General features: G+C 39.0%; 1 protein-coding gene across 2 annotated transcripts; it reads right to left on the bottom strand.

Moving 5' to 3' along the window:
• Positions 1 to 2,469: 2,469 nt before the first annotated feature.
• mmp21 (matrix metallopeptidase 21) lies at positions 2,470 to 20,216 on the bottom strand. 2 transcript variants are annotated; one of them, XR_015774949.1, is made up of 9 exons: positions 19,838 to 20,216; positions 18,861 to 19,764; positions 17,938 to 18,077; positions 17,719 to 17,860; positions 16,390 to 16,647; positions 16,119 to 16,291; positions 14,488 to 15,082; positions 11,693 to 11,827; positions 2,470 to 3,352 (listed from the first exon to the last, which is right to left on the bottom strand). XR_015774949.1 is itself a non-coding variant. In XM_042508434.2 (7 exons), exons 1-7 carry the CDS (start codon positions 19,988 to 19,990, stop codon positions 14,777 to 14,779), a joined length of 2,076 nt encoding a protein of 691 aa, XP_042364368.2. In that variant the 5' UTR covers positions 19,991 to 20,216; the 3' UTR covers positions 14,304 to 14,776. The 2 variants fall into 2 exon arrangements, 1 of the variants encoding a protein (XP_042364368.2); XM_042508434.2 differs by lacking the exons at positions 2,470 to 3,352; positions 11,693 to 11,827 and having other exon boundaries at positions 14,304 to 15,082.
• Positions 20,217 to 20,275: the final 59 nt, after the last annotated feature.

The following is a 20,275-nucleotide window of genomic DNA, read 5'->3' as shown; positions in this document are numbered from 1 at the left end:
TAGCAATTAATTTTCTGTCAGTTGACGAATTGATTAATCAACTAATCTTTTCAACTGTACTTGTGGAAAATATTTATTTCATAAATTTCTTATGTGTATTTTGCAGAAATCGTAACAAGTCAAGTAATTAAAGCCGTCAGGTAAATGTAGTGAAGTAAAAAGTACAATATTTCCCTCTGAAATGTATTTAAGTAAAAGAATAAAGTGGCATGAAAAGAACATACTCAAGTACAAATACCTGTAATTTGTACTTAAGTGCAGTACTTGAGTAAATGTACTTAGTTCTTGCAAAGAAAAGTCCTCCAGAGCCGACCTGACAAGCAGCAAGAAGTTCACTCCTACAAGAGTTTGGCTGAGATTCAGCGTGGCATCCTGACTGCCCCTCCTAACTTTGTTGTTTGAGCTCGAAAGTGCAGGTAGCGAGACTCTGTGCTCAGTGTGTAATCACCAACCCCGGCTCCAGCAGCGCTGCACTTTCAGGACGGTGTATCTTCAAGGACGAGCAGAGGAAATGAGTGCTAATAGTGTGTTTGTATTGTCAGAGCTCGTATGCCCACAGATTTGCTTTATTCATGGCCTCACTTCATCTGCCAGCCAACCATTGAATAATTGAAGGAATTATCAGGCTAGGGGATCCAAAGCCCCTCAGAAATGTGTCATGCCCCTGAGCAAAGCCTGCAGAAAAGAAAAAAAAAAGAGAGAGAGAAAGAGGGGCCTCCTAATTCAGAGCTGTGTGTGTACGGCCGCACAACACAACCCAGTAATGTTCCACCTACATACAAAGACACACATAGAAAGTTAAAACAGAGGTTGATGATGCCACAAATGGCAAGCTTTGACTGGCAGAATATCAATAGCTCATAACAGCGGGAGCCCATGCATGTCAGATAAATTTATGATTCTTTCCAAATGCTGCTCTCCTATTTTCCTCTGCATCAGAATGGGTGTTTTTGGAGTAGCAAGATTTCACCATGCAGTTTGGCTAGTGTCCCTCGTACAAAGAATGTGACTGACGCAACATTAATCTCCAAACAAAGAGACTGGCACAACTACTCCGCACAATTTCAGGGCTATGAGGTGGCAACGTCAGTCTCGATTTCTCACTGCTCCTTCACGAGCTGTTCCACTTTCTCCGAATTCTCATTTAGATCAAACAAAACACTCCAGAAAGGAGGTGAAACGGTACCGTTTAAATCCGTGACACACATGCACACTGGGGACCTCCTTCTCATTTTCTAAACAGAGTCATGGCAAGAACTTTTAAATTTGCCATAATAAGGTGTGACCTACATGGGAGAGAGCCAAAGCTCAAACTCCAGCTCGCAGCAAGATTCCTGCCTATTGAGTATTCCAAAATGTAATGCATGAACATTAAGGAGGAGAGAGCTTCCCCTCTAAAGACATAATTCTTTCACTTGGAGCATAGGTTAGAATGCATACCACATCCTTCAAGGTGAAAAGCGTGCAATATTTATTTTACTGATGTACTGTTTGGCACATTAAAAAAAAAACATTACCAGCACCAGCCAGAGGTGGTAACATAATATAATCTCTCTGACACTGACATATGAAATACATCCCGTAGCTGACATTCATGAATAATGGCAGCTGTTTGGAGACGAACAACTCCGAGGTCTATTTTCAAACAGGTTTCAGCTGCGGTGCTGCAAAACAACTACCCTGCTGGTTGTGTTGATGTCTGGAAATGCATCTTTCATGAACATGGGGTAGTGTATATTTAAGAAAAACATACACACTTACAGGAAGGAGACTTTTAGATTTGACTACACACTTCCTGACATATAAAGACATGAGTACTTCACATTGCAACATGTTTCGTCATGCATCGTATGATGGATGTTACATGATATTTTTTTGCAGGCAGCAGATGTGTCGAAGACTTGTAAGGCTTCCCCAGAATAGATTCTCAGGGGAGAGAGCGGCAGTCATTCACTCTGAGTCCAGTGTCAGTGTGAAAGGGTAGTCTATTCTCTGTGTGGGCTGGGGGCCTTGTTAAGGGTGGCAAGCATGCGGAGAGCTCCTACACAAAGTTCAGACAGAGCTGAAGCCTTCACAAGACCAAGTGAGGACAACACACCAGCACTTTCCACATGATTTCAAGGCATATTCATGTTCTTGTGGTAGTTTTTTAACATGGGAACATGACGGCATCACTAGAAAGATGTCTGATGCGGCAAGAAAAACGCCAATAAGTTAACAGTTTAGCGCAACAGGTATTCTCCGCAGAACGACAAACATTAGCGACACCTACCGACAGGACAACATCATTTGTTGGTGGCTTCCAGTACTGTTACAATCATAAGGAAATAAATCATACTTGTGATGTGAAAACACTATGGTAAAAAGGTTTGGTTAGGTTTTTGTCACAAAAGCATTAGAAAAAAATATGTTTTGGACTCTTAAAAAAGGACCACCTAAATCAATATCAGTTTCAGTGTATGCTATATTTTGAGTTTTTTCACCACTTTACTTTGCAGTCAGACAGGGAACTAACGCAGTTATAATGCAGACTCCTTTGACAAAAACAGTAATTTTACCTTGCAGAACACAAGTGCTGTTGGTCTACCACTGCCTTGAATGGTAAGCTTGTTTGTGTATGCCTTTTGAATCCAAATGTACACAGCAGTACATTGCTTAGCTTCAGAGCCAGTTAGAGGGTTAGAGGAATATCATTTGGAAGACTGATAACACACAATTCTCAAAAAAAGGTTTGGCTCAGTCACAAAAAAAAGCACATTAAGAGGAGCAGATATGAAGCAACATTATCATGCAGAAACCTACGGCAAGTCGTGGGAAAATGTTTTTAGAAGGGCTTGGGTAAATAGCATTATGACTCAAACACCTACTTTAACCATTGACATAAGCTAGTTACAATGAGCCCAGGTGCACACTATATACGAGATATGAGCACACACAGACACTAGTCAGCGAATATTGTATCGTCTTGACACAATAAAATAGTAACTTGACATTGAACAACATGATCCATAGGACAAAAATACCAAAGAAAATAAGAATATATATATATATATTGTTGTAGTTTTTATATCTTATGTTGAATAAACATGTAATTTTGTTACACATTGTTGAGGAGCCCACTCTCTCTGCCGCCCCAGTGCAACCGCACTGCCTGCAGAGTCTACATTTACACCCGACTTCCACCAAAATTTGAATGTTCAGAACTGAATACATAAGGAACACGACTAGGAAGACACAGAATAACTGATCAAATAAACGGATTCAAGTACTTACAGAGTCATGAGCAGGCAAGGGTTGAAACTGGGAAAGCAGTCCAAACAAATCCAGAAAGGCAGGAAATAAGTCCATGAATCTGTCAGATATAAGTCCAGGTTAAAGTTTGTGTTAATAAGATAACAGAGGGCTTGAAAACTTTAGCACATGACTGGAAAACAACGATTTAAACAAACTGGTGAGGAGCGTTAAGACAATGGCTGGATAGAATCTGCAGGGGCTGATGGGGAAAAAGGAAACAGGTGAGTGGGTAGGTGGGGTAATAAGGTGAAGAGGAAAGGAGGGAAAGTCTGAGGGCATCTACTGGAGGGAGGGAGAATGACAAAGGTTTCGTTTGGGGGAACAGAAATGTGGCTGAAGAGGAGGGACAAAGACACACACCAGGAAACCAAAATTGATCATCTGCAGGAAACTGGAAACAAACAGCAGTCTCCCTTATTGTTTTATTGTTTGTTTGGTTTTGGTTTTGGTTTTTAGGGGGTTTTTTTATAATTAAAACTATGGCCACCAGGAGGCTTTGTCACTTAAGTGTTTACAAATAGGTAAAACAAAAAATGAGTGCACCCGAAACATCTGCGATAATAACCCCTCACTGCACATAAAAACTGTTTATGTATGGTGCTTTAAAGTTAAACCAGGAAGTCTGTAATCTGTTGGGATAATTACAACTGACGTTTTTGGTAATAATTTTATTGTTTGTCTTAATTTTCTCTTCCATATTAGCTTGCCCTGAGTGCTCTATTTCTTGCTTTCTTATTAGCAATGTCCCCTCGGCGAGTACAATGTTGATATTACAATACTACAAAAACAAAGCCTGAGCTGTAACAAATCAGAATTATACTTGAAGTTTGCATAACATGCATTTTAGGTCCATGTGTCAAATCATTCTTGGATTATTTTATTTTTTTAACAAATGTTCCTACTACATAGCCCCTAAACTAACAAAGAAAAAAATAGATGGTGAAAAAAAATCTGATAGTGGAAAAAAGGTTGGTGGTGGGGGAAAAAAAAAGATTGTGAAAAAACAAAATATCTCTCAATAAAGTTTATTGTTCTCCTGAGAAAGTATCTCCCGTGAATTTTTTTTACCATCTAATTTTTTTTCCATTATCAACTTTTTTTCCAACATCTAATTTATTTTTCCCCCGTCTATCTTTTGTACCATCAAATTCATTTTTTTGACCATCTAATAATTTTTTTTTTACCATCTAATTCTTTTTCACCATCTATTTTCTCCCCATGTCCCTTTATTGTCTCCATATCCTACAGTCCAGAAGACCTATAATATATTTAAAAAATGTCTCCCAGACAAATTCAGGCTGAAAGTGAAACCTGGACACACACACAGATTGATGTATGTAACACAAAGTGTGACACCCTTCCCCCCAGTTAAGTAAGAACTGTTCATACCCTACCATCAAACCCCCCCCCTCCCCGAGTTAAACCCCATCTGTTCCTCTGGTAGAAAAGGCAAGAGAGAGGGTGGAGGGGAGAGAGGGATGGAGTGCTGAGGTGAGGAGAAAATCAGGGTGGGATCTGGAGACAGCCGTAGGAGAGAGATGGAGGAGATGGAGGAGGAGGAGGTGGAGGGGAGAGGAAGGACAGCCGATGATGGGGGTGGAGGGTGAGAGGAGAAACAGAAGCAAAGAGAGAGGAAAAAGAACCACTTGACGAATTCCTTGTTTGGTGCTCCTGAATGTACAAGTGGTCTCATAAGCAGGTGTGCCTCTGTGGCTCAGAAGGGAATAAAAAGGCTCATCAGATGAAGGCAAGACAGGTGGTAACAGCACCGTGCCATATTTGTGTGCATAAAGTTGGAAACAAATTGGGTGTGAAACTTTTCATTTTTGACAAAGCCTGCCACAGCGTTTCCTGTCACTTTCCCAGGCTTGAAACAGAGACAGCAACCGGGCAGTCTGTGTGGCCAAGCGTGGGGCAGCCTCCCCCCTCCCCCCCGTGACCTGCAGCTGCCACTCACACTGACATCACCAGAAAGCCCCTTGTTTTGTCTCTAAAACTCCTCCTCAGCCAAAGGTCAAGGTTCAGCTTGCGGCGGGTAGGAGAGATCCCTCCGCCACATATGGGGGCAAATTAGTGGGCCGATTGTTTGCGGTATGACTAACATTTCCCCTTTCACACCCACACTATTTCTTTATCAGCTATTTAGTCAATACATAAATGCTGCATAATGCATGAGGCTGCACAATACTTAATTACACTTGCATGATTTGGATTCCTCATTCAAATTAGTCTGTTTGATACATGGTCTATTCTCAAGAGAAGACATGTAATTACTGTACTATTTCCATTTGGCATTCTGACTCCTGCTTACATGTGGAACCAAGGAGGGATGTAAAGTCAAAGACACTTGTTCCATTGACAAAAAAAAACTGCTTTTTACCGCAGACTTACACATTTTTCCTGTCACACAAAGAGAGTTTCTCCTTCTTCACGGTTATAATGACGGCATGAAAGCTCGGGGTTTGTGAATTCCAAATCCTATTTACCTCTCCTCAACATTAAAGATCCTTAGTGAGGAGCACTTTGCTTGAAACTATTTGATGATAAAAGCTTTTGAAATATTGATTTGAATGTGAAATTGAGAGGCAGTCGTGAAGGCATCAGTCAGTGTTTTTCTCTTTTAATCCAAACTTCTTTATCTGAGGGCAAGAAGAGAAGCAGAGAGGAAGGGAGGGAGGGAGGGAAGGAGGGAGACACATGTGGGGGAACATCTGTGTGTGTGATTCTTGTACGAGCGCACATGCATTTGTGCAATCGTGGGCGTATGTTTGTGAGCGTGTGTGTATTCCCGTGTGTATTTTCCTGCATGTCTCTCACTGAGTGAGGTGAGAGACTGCTTGATTTTTGAACCACTGTAAACAAGCCAGAGCCTTGTTAACGATGCCACTCAGAGTTAATGCGCAAAACAACTTTCAACTCAAAATCCGCTTTTCAAGAAAGTCTGAATTCCTCGCTTATTACTGCAGAATAAATGCTGATCCGCGCTCTACCTCAGTATGGCGGCTGTGTCTTTGGCAGCAGTTACAAATTCCCTTTTAAACATAGTGAAACAGCACATAGAGCGTGTATACCCAGGTAAATGTATTTCCATAACCTGTCATTTCAGGATAAAAAACACACACACGTCAGAATTTCCACAGTAGGCCTTTGACAACAGGCGACATGTACAGAATGCAGAAACAATACTCCCCTTTCTTATTCTGCTCTCAAAATACACCTGACATATTCACAAACACACTGAAATGCAACAATGTAACTCAACATAAAACCACAAAGGTACACCCCAAAAAATACACATTAACCACCCAATATACTCTGATCTAAAATCCCTTATTTTTCATTCAAATGAAAAAAAAAACAGTACACATTGTGTTTAACAGTGTGTTTTTCATGTTGCAGCTCAGAACAATAGCTTAATCAAAATGTCAAAAACATTTGCTGGGTAAATAAAAAATGCAAAACATGTCTATAAACATGCGGAAAAAAATCAATACTTTGAAAAATGAGTACCAATGTGCCACAGAAAATACAGACTGATGATTATGGGTTAATACAGCAGGCCTGCGGACCAGTTGAACCATTGCTATGTGCTGAGGTTGCCCTCTACTGGTCCCCTTTTCTGCGGCATGAAATATTAGTTTACCTGCTTGAGGGCAGAATAATATTTATTCCTACATTTACATTTTAATACGGCAGTTAGAGCCCACTTCACAGATGCTAATGTATGGCCTGTCAAATGTGCAATGTAGCTTGATGCAGATAAAGTGATGATGTTTGTATAAATGGGTATGGAAGTACATGAAGGCTATATATGGAGGTATGAGAAGGTAATATTGTTTCCAATCTTCAGGATATTGTCTTTTCTGTTGTATTTGAGAATGTTTTAATATAATACTTTTTTTTTCATTTTTCTTGATGGTTAAGAAATGTCAAAAATTTTCAGATTATTAACCCTCTGAAACCTACAGTGAAATCACTTTACTTATGCTGCTTTCAAATGCCTTTTATCAGCATTTATAGCTTTGAATCCTGAGCATATTGGTGCTGTTTATTAAAAAAAAAAACAGGAAAAAAGGCAATGAGCAACTTGAGAAGAAATGTTTCATAAACTGTGAGAAATGTATGAATTTAGAAAATTATATTTTAAAAAGCTAGGGATAAATGTCTAGGAAAAAGAGAAAAAGGCTAAGGAAAGGTATATTTATTTTTAATTAATATAATTACACATTTAAAATTTAACGTAGTTACACATTTAAAAATGTGAAATGATTATAATTTAAAGCATTTTTTCTTTTTTTTTTAAATTAACTTTTTCATCTAATTTTAAAGTAATTTTCTTGAACTTTTTTTATAAAGTTGTAATGCTGGTTGCTCAGGTTGTTATTGCTTCTGTAGGTATGAACTTCTAACAATTCCACTCAAGGTCAAAATGCGAATCAAGATTTATCCAACTGTTGCTGTATACCACAACTTAAATTGCTTTAGACCCCATTAACGACAAGACATCAGAAAGATATATAGATTTAAATTTCAGCTGGTGGGTCATAATGAGTGAAGGATGAGGAAATATAAAGGTACGCCAGAGTGGGGTAGGGGAATGGGATGTAGGAAGCCGTTCCATCCTCATGAGTCCTCTCCATCCCACTGATCAATACTCCTAAAGTAATGGAATTGTTTATTCCTTTTCCTGATGAGGTTAGCACTTCACTCGCTCTGTTTCTACAAGGGCAGACAGGGCATGAAAGATTTTCACAGCGCTGCTGTGTGAATATTATGACATGTACAATGAACAATTTCTCAACTCAAGCGTACAGTAAATTGAAACTATTCAACATCCTTCCCACAAGACGTGACTCACAGAAGAAAATGCCATGATTTCTATCACAGGGGAAACTGTGGAAATGTTCTCTTTCTATGAGCATACTGAAAGTCATCCTTCCCATCATCCTTGAAGGCAACCCTGGAGAGGTGACAAGACACTAAGGATATCCTTGAGAGGCGGGAGCAAAACAACCAGAATCCTAAGAAAAGATTTAAATGCAACACATTATGCTATATCTACATGTCACAGTCTGTTAAAGGGATAGTTCACCCTAAAATCAAAAATTCATATTTTTTTTCTTTCCTGTAGTGTTATTTATCAATCCTGATTGTTTTGGCGTGAGTTGGCGAGTGTTGGAGATATCAGTCGCATATGTCTGCCTTCTCTCCAATATAATGGAAATAGATGGCAGTGCTCAAAGGATGTTCTCATGCACTGTTTATACGTACACCTACAAAAAGTAATGCACCAAAATCTATATATATCTCATGTAATCATGAGACAGTAATTCATATATAACCCACCTAATCAGGAAGCTGTGATCATTTGACCAACACGGAGTAAAAAAGGAAGCAGTGTAAACACCAAAGTTGCAGGGTTGGTGAATGGGTCAAACAACACAGCTTTCCCCTACAAGACTGGTATTTTTGTTTGAAAACATGTGAACTTACTATTGTAACCATGATTCTTTACCTAAACCTAACCTACATTACTTTATGTAAAGGATGTGACATCATCTATCAGGTGGTAATTCTTTAGATATTATACAAACCATTATATGTGCATTTTGTAAAACCTACAAACTACTGAATGACGATACATTACACAATAATCCCAGTTGATTATCTTGCATATATGGATCATGGTTTCTGTAAAGTGACACGGCTGTTTTGATTTTTAAATGTATGTTTAATTTTTTGGTGCTTTGAGCACTACAAGCCGAGTGCTATCTAGTTCCATTATATTGGAGAGAGGGCAAACATCTCTGTGGCTGATATCTCCAACACTTAGTAACTCAGAAAAAAAAACAATTTAGATTAATAAATAGTGCTACAAGTAAGAGAGAAAATATGTATGTATATATGTGATTTTCGGGGGTGAACTGTCCCTTTAAACTAATCCCATGGCACATACGTATATGCAATGTTTACTCCTCTGTTTTCACACTGCTCTGCGACAGAATGAGGCAACAGCTCTGCAAGTTATTTTCACGTCTTGGCAGAGTTTGGGAGATTTTGTTAAACGAATGTGCTGCAGGAGTTTGGTCCCATTCTCCTGTTTCTGAAGTGCCTCCCATGTGGATTCCTGTGCCATGACACAGGTTTTTGTATCTCTCCGAGGCTGCTGCGGCTTGGGCTCCATCAGCATGACTGATCTCATTTATCCCAGTCGCATCCAAAGAGGCCCGGGGTGTAGAGAAGGGAGCTTCAATAGCAGCACTGTTAGTGCAAAAAGCACAGATCATTGAGCTGTGCAGTGTGGCAGCCGGGGACTCGCATGTGTGAATAACAGTTTGTATTTAGGATTTCTCTGTATGGTTAACTCCAGGGTGCAGGAGATGTATGGTGCTTCATAATGGGATAAACAAACAGATCACAGGCCTCTGCTGCACTGCATCATCTTGTGCACTGGATTCAATATTAGTCTATCAATAATTCCTGCTGAGATGTCAACCACGCAGCAATGTACTGCAGCAACAAACATATGGCGTATTAGATTAAAACAAATGTGACTTCATGCTGAATTACAGCATGTTTATTAGTCCTCCTGGAGGGAAAGTATGACGGTAAATATTGTAATTAATAAAAAGAAATCTTTACATTTTTAGGTGGAGTGGAACCAAGAAACCAGAAATGATGACTGTTGCTATTTAGTTCTAAAAGTCCTATGAAAATTACAAGGAATATTATCTGAAGACAAGCACACATCAGCAGAAAAATATGAACAAGTGCTGTTACCGCCTTCACAAACAGAGAAGCTCATTGCCTGAGCGTACTCATCATCTCATGACATCTGTCTCTGTAGCCTCACTTACCATGACATTTCTTTTCTTTGCTTGTAATTGATTTCTACTTCAATTTATTAATATAGCCTATGGAGCGCCTGGAGCACAACGCTAGCTATCTGGGGCCCACCAGGAGCCTAATCTCCTAAAATGAGCAGAATTAATAAGAGTGTTCAAGTAACATATTGATTACAGAATCGATGTCTGTCTCTTTGCGCTGTGCTCAAAGATTACTAGAAAATGGAACAGTATTAAGTAATAAGGCGAGTCCCCTTTTTCAATCATTTCTTGCTTCTATTTCGGTAGGCTGTGTCTTGATTGATAATGTGTAAATCTTTAACCATACCTTTCATAACCGGGAGTAATTCAAAGAAAGATCACTGGATTGATGTTTTCCACCAACTCCAGGTTTTCATTGATAAAGCATGCGTTGTTTTGTTCCATGTCACCCCAGAAAGCTTGTTGCACTGCACGGGATGAATCATAACAGACTATTGAAGGGATTTTTGCAAAGCAGAAAATCATAGTTTCCAGCCCCTTGAGGCAAATTTGTGATTTGTGATACTCGGCTAAAACCGAGTTGACGTGATACTCTTTCCTGCCTGCAGGCTGCAGTTTCTGCAGGCAATTTAGTATGATTTCATACATTCAGTGCAGATGTGCAGTCAGACAGACAAGCTAATAAGAGGCCACGAGACCAAATGCCTCTACACTTCCATCATCATCACAGGATGAGTGGATCTGGCCATAATTTTGAATCCCTCCCTTCAACACACTGCACAAATAAACACTCTGAGGAATCTGGAAGAATACTATGATGATGACATACATCTAAATCATTATATACCATTTCTTTTTTTTTAAAAAAATCAAAAGATATAGGTTCAGTGTATCTTACATGAGATGTCACTCTATTGTCCTATATATGTATATTGTGACAACCCAATTGTGAGATGAAACTTGGAATTATACAGTTATGCAAGCCATGCAAACATTACATTAGCACATCACTATGTAGCATTTTTATGAAACTTTACATTTCTACAACACTGTGGTTAACGGGTGGTTAAATGTATGCACAAAATGTTATGGCTAAAATATATGGTTTTAGGGGCAAAAATCCATGCTGGAAACAGAGATGTCTCTGTAAAGAACATCTGCAATTTGAGGCACTATCCAGGTTTGAAAAAAGCTAAAGGGTCACCAAAAAACACCCATGTTTGGAGGCGTAAAGCCAGGAAAACATAGCAACAGGTCCATAAAAAAAACCATGAAAGGGGGCTGAATAGCCACATTACAAACAGTGATGGGTCCCTTAAAGACAACCATGATTAAGGGCTGAAAAGCCAGGAAAACACAGCAACAGATCCCTAAAAAGCACAGTTTTGTACACTGTGGACATAGGACCAATTGACTGTGATCATATATTTGGCTGCTATCACTGAATCACAGCTGTGATGATATACAACAGCACTCCCTCTTGTGTGATATTGCTCAAATACAACATGCACAAACTTTTTACATGAACTAGATAATTTTTTGGGTGAAAAATAAAAAACTGTAACACTTACAGAGTGTCGGCTCAGTCTTTACTAGTTTTGCTCTGCATTCTCCCTTCATGGCCTTTGGAAAGTGTACTTTGTAGAGTGGGTCTCCACCAGATGTTCTGGCTTGTGGTCAGTCAGCACATGGCAGCCAGGTAGAGCCTTGAACATAGACAATCAAAGATGTAAATAATGACAAACCTGACACATTTCACAAGATGTAAGGCTTGAAACACACTGCATGTATGAGTAGCACATGACGGCAACCTAGCTGAACTGCAGCGTCTTGCTCGCTCGCTTGTTCACACCAGCAGCGTTATTGCTGTGACGCTTCTGCGGGGCTGCCTGCTGCTATGAGTACTGTATTTCCACATTTATAAGCACATTTTCCACTCATTCATGACGTCATGCAAGCTCCTGCAATGTCAGTGACACAGTCCTGCAATAAAAAATATCTTGTGTCAACAACTGATGGGATTCTGTAAACAGAGACATTGTCACAAGACTTTTATTTTGAAATGTAAGCAGGGAAGTTTGAGGTGCAATAGATGTATTTGTATATCCTCATCTCTGTTACAGATGAAGACATTGAAACTGTAATAAAAGGTAGTACAGATTCAATGTAATAATCAAAACACCATTTTCGGTGTTTATTTCTGATGGGCGGCACAAGGAAAGAATCAGCAAGCCACTGTGTCTTTAGATGTGCTGTGGCTGAGACTCCTCTGAGACACATGTATTACAAGATTATATTCAAACATTATCTCAGAAACATACTGTACATTTAACGTTGTGTAATGGCATGTATCTGTGTGTATCACAAAATCATATTCAATACACACAGTGGCCAAACAATGCAGCTTAGTTGGATTTAGCAGTTAGTATTAGCTACTGGTAAATTAGCAGTTGGCATTAGCTACTGGTAAATTAGCAGATAGGATTAGCTACTGGTAAATTAGCAGTTAGCATTACCTACTGGTAAATTAGCAGTTAGCGTTAGCTACTGGTAAATTAGCAGTTAGCATTAGCTACTGGTAAATTAGGAATTAGTGTTAGCTACTGGTAAATTAGCAGCTAACATTAGCTACTGGTAAATTAGCGGTTAGCGTTAGGCTTATTAGCAATTAGCATTAGCTGGTAAATAGCAAGAGAAAAACACAGAAGAGTATTAAATACTTTCTTAAAAATACTCCCACGCCAGTTTCTGACTGGTATTGTCCCAGGTTAGTGAATCAGTCAGGTTAAAAATACTATCAAAAATAAAATTCAACGCCTCTGCTCTTTTGTCCTCATCAACTGGGAGTCCATGTAGAGACCTGTGCTCATCTTTACAGTTAAAAACAGAGCATTTAGTGTGCCTACCTCCTACGTTGGACATTGCATCTACCTAGTCAACTGAGATACATGGGGAAAAAAATGTTGTTCTGGGTACAGGTGTCCGGAAACTCTGGAGGCGGATCTCTTAGGGCGGTGACCTGGATCCTGATGTGACGTCGCATCGGGAGCAGTTTCTAAAACTGCCTGCTTTGGTACAGCTCCACAGAGCTGAATGGTTGGGTAGTCTTATGTCACAGTTTGTGTGTTACCAGGATCACTAAAATTCATACACACGCACTAATGTATTTTTCATAATAGGGCCCCTAAAACATCTGCAGTATTCATTGTCATTGCATTGTTATACAGCATATCGTTCAAAAGCTAGTTTCTCAAGGTGACATTAAAGTTTGACCATTTCAAGATACCCATCACCAAAGCAAACAAACTACAAACAAACCTATAAAGTGTTATTTTGACCCAAACATCCATTTTTGCTGCATTTTTTCCAACAGAGACACTGCTCATACAAAATGTCAGAGTGATCTAAATCCAGTGAAATATTTACTCCAATGTCATGGTCTTAGCTGAAGAGGGAAAGTTCTTGTAGTTTCAAGGTAGTAAAAGTGACAGCGACTAGTCGATCTCAGCTGAGGCTTATGGGTCTTGTAGTAAAGGACACTCTGAAGCACTGATGGAAATTTTTGCACCACAGACTGTTAGGCATGTATAGGAACGATTAACAAATAGCTCCTAGGTTGTTTTAAGGGGGGAAACAGTCTTTCTCATAAACTGAGGTTTTGTAGAAGGGCCTTTATATACAGTGAGCTCCTAAAGTGACATTTATGTATGTATGGATTTGTTTTTCCCTCATATTCACACATTCAGGGCATTGTTTTACTCTCTTTTTTTAAGCACCGGGGGTAGAAACCAAGAAAAGATGTGGGGAGAAAAAGGTTTATTTTGTGTGAATATTGTTATCTACTTTTAATTTGGACTATACAGACATTACACTATGGCCCCATTGGGTTTTTTTTTTCAAGCTAAAACCTCCCAGTTGTTGTCATCTGTAACATCTTCTCTAAAGATGATGCAGAACATGAAAAACATGAAACCAACATAAAAAAAAGATTTTGTTTCAGTGTGTTTAAACCGATATAACCCAATGAAAGTGGCTCATTCTGACTTTTGGGGAAAAAACTTGAACATGCATGTACAAAATGGGACCAAGAACATTTGTTAGTTTACTTTGGGTAAGCCTTAGATAGGAGTTTTAGGTGAATTTCAAAGCTGTATGGAAAAACGTTGATAAAATATACAAAACAACAATGTGGCGATTGGGTTTATTGTAAGGTTTGACATTATGTTATGTATTTGCATTAACATTCCCTTTTCTTTGTAAGTGTGCCATTTGAAAGCAATTTCTCAACAGTATAAGAAAAGGTGTCTGTATAAAGAACAAGAGAACATTATAAATGTAAGTAAATTCTCACTTAAGCTCCTAATACCTTTATCATAAGAGGTCCTCCAGGATTGTTTCCATGGCTGTATGCACTTGACACCTCGAAGTGAGAGACAGACAGTCAGCTTATATATAAATAACACACTTCACTAAAAGTAATCCAACAGAAATACAGAGTTGTTTTTGTCTTAAAGATTTTAAATAATTAAAACATTAACATAAAGTAGACAATGTATGCTACACAAATATGACAATATATAAATATACAACAGGTGAATCAGTGGACCCTATCAATACACATCAGTAGTGTTTAACGAATCTCTGCTTCAGCAAACTCAGCGGGTTAGTTTGAGTGCAGTGGGATGAACATTGCAGATGTCGAACCAGTGCTGATCCACCTCCTTGTGTGGCAGCAGGCCATTTCGTGGCAGAAAGGGCCGGCGCCAGCGATCGCGGCTGCCCACCACCTGCCAGAAGCGTGTGCCCTTGAGTAGAAAGATGGCATTGTGGGTGTAGGAGAAGTAGGCAGCGTCAATGTTGCCATCTGGATGGTCCCTGCTCACCACTGGAGGGAAAACATCTCTGATGTTTTTGGGGAAGCCTCTTGCCAAGCTGTTGGCTTCCACGTTGAATGCATACACCTGTTTGAACAGATAATTGTTTCCCCTCTTATATAGAAATCAATTCAATTACAGCAAGTAAACAAGCAAATCACAGAGGAAGTGTAGCAGGTTTGTTTGCATGAATATGTTCCCTCATAATGCTGAGAAACAATGAATTAGCCTGGGCTTTAGTCTCACCAGGACTTATGTATATATATATATATATAATAGTCTTTCTGTATTATGATTGTACCCTGTTACTTCTTGGTCACAGAGTATACGATTCATGGCAGCTTAATAATATGCACAGAAATGAACAAGTAGTCTTATGCTGTAATGAAGGCCTTGAGTGTGTCAGTGAGTTTGTAATTTAAAGCTGGGGTAGGTAGTTTTATTTTGGCGTCATAAATATACCTATAACCTTTAAATGTTTTCTAATTAAGACAGTCTGAGAGAGACTTCTGCACCTCTTTTTGGCTCTGTTTTCAGGCTTTTGGCCAATCACAGGTCATTTCAGGGAGAAGGCGCTCCTACAGTGAAAGAACGCAACACGCCATACCCTGGAAGCCACGGCCACCCGGGGGGATGGACTGTCGGCACGATAAAATGCCTAAAGCTTGCTAAAAACATTACATATCAGCTTGACAAAGGATTATTTCAGCATGTTATGGTCTACCAGAGAGGAAAAGTAATAGTTAGCCTTAACCGCTACGGTTTGTCTGGTCAGATTAAAAACATACTTGCTGCTAAGTGTCAGGATCCCACAGTGTTCCCCCATTCTCTCTGCTGACCCCTCACTATCCACTTTTCTCCTCTTAAAAGCTCAGTTCTTTGGTTTGACAGCTTGTAAATATTTTTTTTATATTGTTTTAAAAAAACTGTATTTTGTATTTTGTACTTTTTTTTGTTTTGTGCTAATTTTGGGTCATTTCTTTGCTCATTGCCTTCTTACCACATTTTTGAGCCAATTAAGCCAAATTGCTCATATTTCAAAAGGTTAATCTATTGCTGATTCTAAAAATAGCTAATATGTGTGTGTCATGTGTCAAAGAGAAGAGGAGGATGCAGTTCTCACAAGAGTGTTTCTGAAGAAGTAGATGCGAGAGTCCCTCCTGTCATAAAAGGCTGTGTCAATGGGACTGACCACCCCTGGGAAACCTTCAGAGATCAACTTCGGATAGCGGTGACCTTCAGGGTCCTGTCTATACGCCTGATCATTCTCATTGTCATACCTCCAGAAATGAGCACCTGCACATAAAAACAACATATATATCCAACTAAGTCTTCAGAGATATTCTATGTACATACAGTATTTATGTAATAGACTCATACTTTTTTAGGCCTACCTTTAAAGAAGTAAATGGCATCTCTTTTTCTGGACCACACATGCACATATGCATCCACTCCATCCATGGGAATTCCCCGCCAGCCAACCTGCAGTGCAACTGGGTCTCCATAACGTGTTCGGTTATTTCTGTTCTCATACAGCCAGTACCAGCCGTCCCTCATGAAATAGGTGTTAAAGCGAATGACAACCTCCCCGTAGGGCGTCTTCTCCTTTCTGATCCAATCAAATGCTGTGTTGAATCGACCCTTACAGCCCCCTGGGTTCAAACACAAGCACGTTATTTAAAGAAAACAAATAGGTTTTGTGAAAGTCTACTGCTGTAAGTGTTTCAGTGAACATGAATCAATGGGCCTCATGTAAGAAACGATATACAAGCAAATTTTCTTTTATTTTTTTCTTGTATCCACAATATGTTCTTATGTTGTTAGTACCCGTTAATTTTTGTGATTCACCAGTGTTTTGTTATTTTTGAGCATTTCATGACTGGTTAAGAGCACTCTTACCAGGATAAGAGAAAAACATCTTGTTTTCACAGACCACAGGTTGTTGCCCAGTGCAAGAAAAAATAAGTTTCACTTTTGAGTAACATTTACAAACTACATAAATGTCATTTAATCATATTTCGATATTGTTTTAGAGTAATTATAATAACTGCATTATTAATATACTATACTTGGAGCACTGATCCTAGTTACTGTACATCCCTCTGCTGACCAGAGCGAGAATGTAAATTTAGTACTGTACTGAAGTACAAATCTGAGGAACTTTTACAGTACTTGAGTATTTTAAAGTAATGCCACTTTCCACTTCCACCACACTGCACTTCAGAGGGAAATATTGTCCTTTTTACTTTACTACTATTAGAGAACTACTTTACAAATTAAGATGTTTGCACACAAATCATATGAAAGTATACAAGTGCAGCTAAAACAATTTGGCCATTAATTAGAAAATTACTTGACAACTGTTTTTATCTCATTATGTAAGTCATTGTGTAAGTTCATGCAAAAAACATTTCAAGGTTCCAGTTATATACAGTCTTTGCACAAGGCACAAAACCTGCCCTCATATGGTATTTAGGGAGCATTACCTGTGCTAATAGGTGACTTATAATCAAGTGGGATTCATCATTGAGCACACTGTGTAAGAGCTACTTTGGATGGTTAATAGCATTTGGTGCACCTGCAGTTGAATTCTCTTATATTTTGTCTTACCAGAAAATTGAGATAAAATATAAGAGAAATTTAAGAGAATGTTGCTGCATAAGGCTCTATGTCTCTCTGGGTCTGTGTGTATGTATCCACTAGATGGTGCTGTAAGCACGTACCGTAGAGGTGTTGTATGGCTTTCCTGTCCATCCAGTCCATCTCAAAGTCAGACTCCTGAGGCAGATAGCTGGGCTGCATTATAGAGCCTGATCTGTAGATGTGAGGAAGACCCAAAACATGGCCGATCTCATGAACTGCAACCTAACAGACAGATAAAATTGTTAGAATGAATTCTCTAATTATTCTTTTCCATCATAGATGTGATTTATTTTGCTTACTTTGAGGAGGCTGATCCCACTGCCAGCATTGGGAGCAGTGAAATGTTCATCGTCATCGAAGTGTATGTCACCCAGGAACCAGGCGTGGGCGAACTCTTGACCAGTGCCATCAAACCTCTGATTGCAACCCAGATGCCTTCCTGTGTGGAAAATATATTTTCACATGATTTTAAAAATGATATGATTGCACTGATTACTGTGGAAGCCCATTTCGACAAGTGTGATGAAAAAAATCCTATTAAGCCATTGTAATGAGGAGCTTTCTTGAAGTAATTAGTTAGTATCTCAAACTAAAAATAATAAAGAATAAAATAAATAAAAAATAATAAAGACTTTACTTAACTAAAAATAATGATATAGTTTCTGAAAATAATGAGAAACTTCCTCAAAATATTGTCTTAAAATATCTCAGCGATAGTGAAAAACTGTTTACTTTTTATTCTGAGAGTTTCTTATTATTTTTCAGATACTAACTCATTATTTTATGACTGTTTCTCATTATTGCAAAATACCAAGTCATTATTTTGAGAAACAGATTCATTATTTTTGACAAATGTTCTCATTATTTAGATATTAAGTCATTATTTTGGGTCAACACATAGTGAAATTATTACTTCACAAAATGGGCAGGTATAGTGAAAAAATAAAGCTTTTTTGTACAAAACCAACATATTTTTATGGAACATGAATGATGGCCATTACAGCTGAAATATTTGATTCCTTACATTAAATCTTTGAATTATAAAATGTTTGTGTATTTTCTGTAAATATCTGACCTGCCTCTATACTGTAATTTAGCTACTTTAAACTTCACAGAAAGTGATGTCATTTTGACACTCACATAATATGCAATATATAATATTACACATTTGCTCAAGAAAAAATTGTTATAATGAGTGCATTATGTATTGGTTCAGACCTACCTGTGCCAAAACCCAGCCTGATATCAATCTCCTCCAGCGGGGAACGTGTATCCTCCACAAAGTCCAGCGGAGACACCTCGCTCCACATCCTGAAGGCCATTCTGAAGATGTATCTCTGGTCTTCAATGGACAGCTGGCTGCTGTAACCTTCTCCTATCAGCCTCCATTTCAAAACCCTCTTAGAAAAGGCCATGTAGCCTGTTTCACTCAGATCTCTCTTGCGCCTGCTTTTGGACACAATAGTGGCGAGGTGGCGTTTCCTGCGTCGTACTGCTTCGCTCTGATGGGTGTTCACACTGATATTTACCATTTGACCATCTGTGTTGATATCATGTGAGCTGCTTGGAGAAGTGATATTGAAAATGGGATCATACAAGTCTGTGGAATTTCTGCTGGTGTCATTACCTGTGAGAATAGTTTCTGTGTCATTAACACTGAATATTTCATCGTCAAAGGAGTGAAGAGTACCAAAAGAGGTGTCATTGGTTGTATTACTTGCTGTGCTACTATCAGGCTGACTGAAAGTGTCATTTGTACTGTTTTCAGTATCTGAGGCAGTGCTGTTCTCAGGGGTGTCCAGGTCAATTTCGTTGTCAGGGACTCCACACCTTGGTTTGTTCATTGCCTCCTTGGTGGCCTCGTCAAACACGCCTGTGGCAGGCAGGCCTGATACCCTTTGAAACTCTTTAAGTGCTGAAATAAATGCTTGGCTCTCGGTTAGACTGTTGCGGTCATCTCGATCATCATCCAAATTGGCGTCCCTTGAGCGATGCACTGACGAACCTTCCTGGATTGTGTCTTTTAGGTCACCCAGGAAGTCATCATTAAAAGAAGCATCTGAATCTTCAAACTGGATCTCCTCCCAGTTCACTGGCTTAATGAATCCATATCTAGAGAGAAATAACTATAAAGACATCATAGATATTAAAGATAGTTTGAAAAACAGACAGAGATTTTAAAAATGGTCATGCTTTTACCTCTGCGGTGTGCTTGTCTGTTATAACCTTAGCTTGGTGAGAATTAAGCATCTGCACATCAGAATGGTCCCGATTATGGAAAAGTTTCTCCGCAATAGCTGAGCTAATGCTCGTCCAAAAAAGCAAAATCATCAGCTGGATGGAAGTCAGCATCGTGGTGTTGGTTTAGTCCTGTAACTGCATACAAGTAAGTAAGAAGCCGGGGAGCTTTAAAGGCAGATCCTGAGCTTCTCCACGCCTATCTAAAGGTGCGACTCTCTGGAGGTATCCCACTTTCCTCGGCTTTGTGTGAAAAGTAAACCCGTCTTTACTGTCCCCAACTCTTCAATCTGACTGAATTGTATTGATGTGTTATACATGCTCCATTGGTTTTAAATAGACTGTTGTTGACCTGTGGAAACAAGCAAAAAACATCTACTTTCATGTTGAAAATAACAA

Source organism: Plectropomus leopardus, chromosome 19 (genome assembly GCF_026936395.1).
Source record: "Plectropomus leopardus strain MGB_pleo_1.0 chromosome 19, ASM2693639v1, whole genome shotgun sequence".
Lineage (NCBI taxonomy): Eukaryota > Metazoa > Chordata > Actinopteri > Perciformes > Serranidae > Plectropomus > Plectropomus leopardus.
Note: the sequence above shows the minus strand (reverse complement) of the source record. Positions and strands in the feature narration are given on the sequence as shown.

What these genes read in the sequence shown, in the direction of transcription:
- mmp21 (XM_042508434.2), bottom strand. Translation starts at nt 19,990, where the DNA reads ATGCTGACTTCCATCCAGCTGATGATTTTGCTTTTTTGGACGAGCATT. An exon ending in CAGACAAGCACACCGCAGAG is followed by an intron (nt 19,765 to 19,837) that starts GTAAAAGCATGA and finishes ATGTCTTTATAG; the next exon opens with TTATTTCTCTCTAGATATGG. An exon ending in CAGGCTGGGTTTTGGCACAG is followed by an intron (nt 18,078 to 18,860) that starts GTAGGTCTGAAC and finishes TTTTCCACACAG; the next exon opens with GAAGGCATCTGGGTTGCAAT.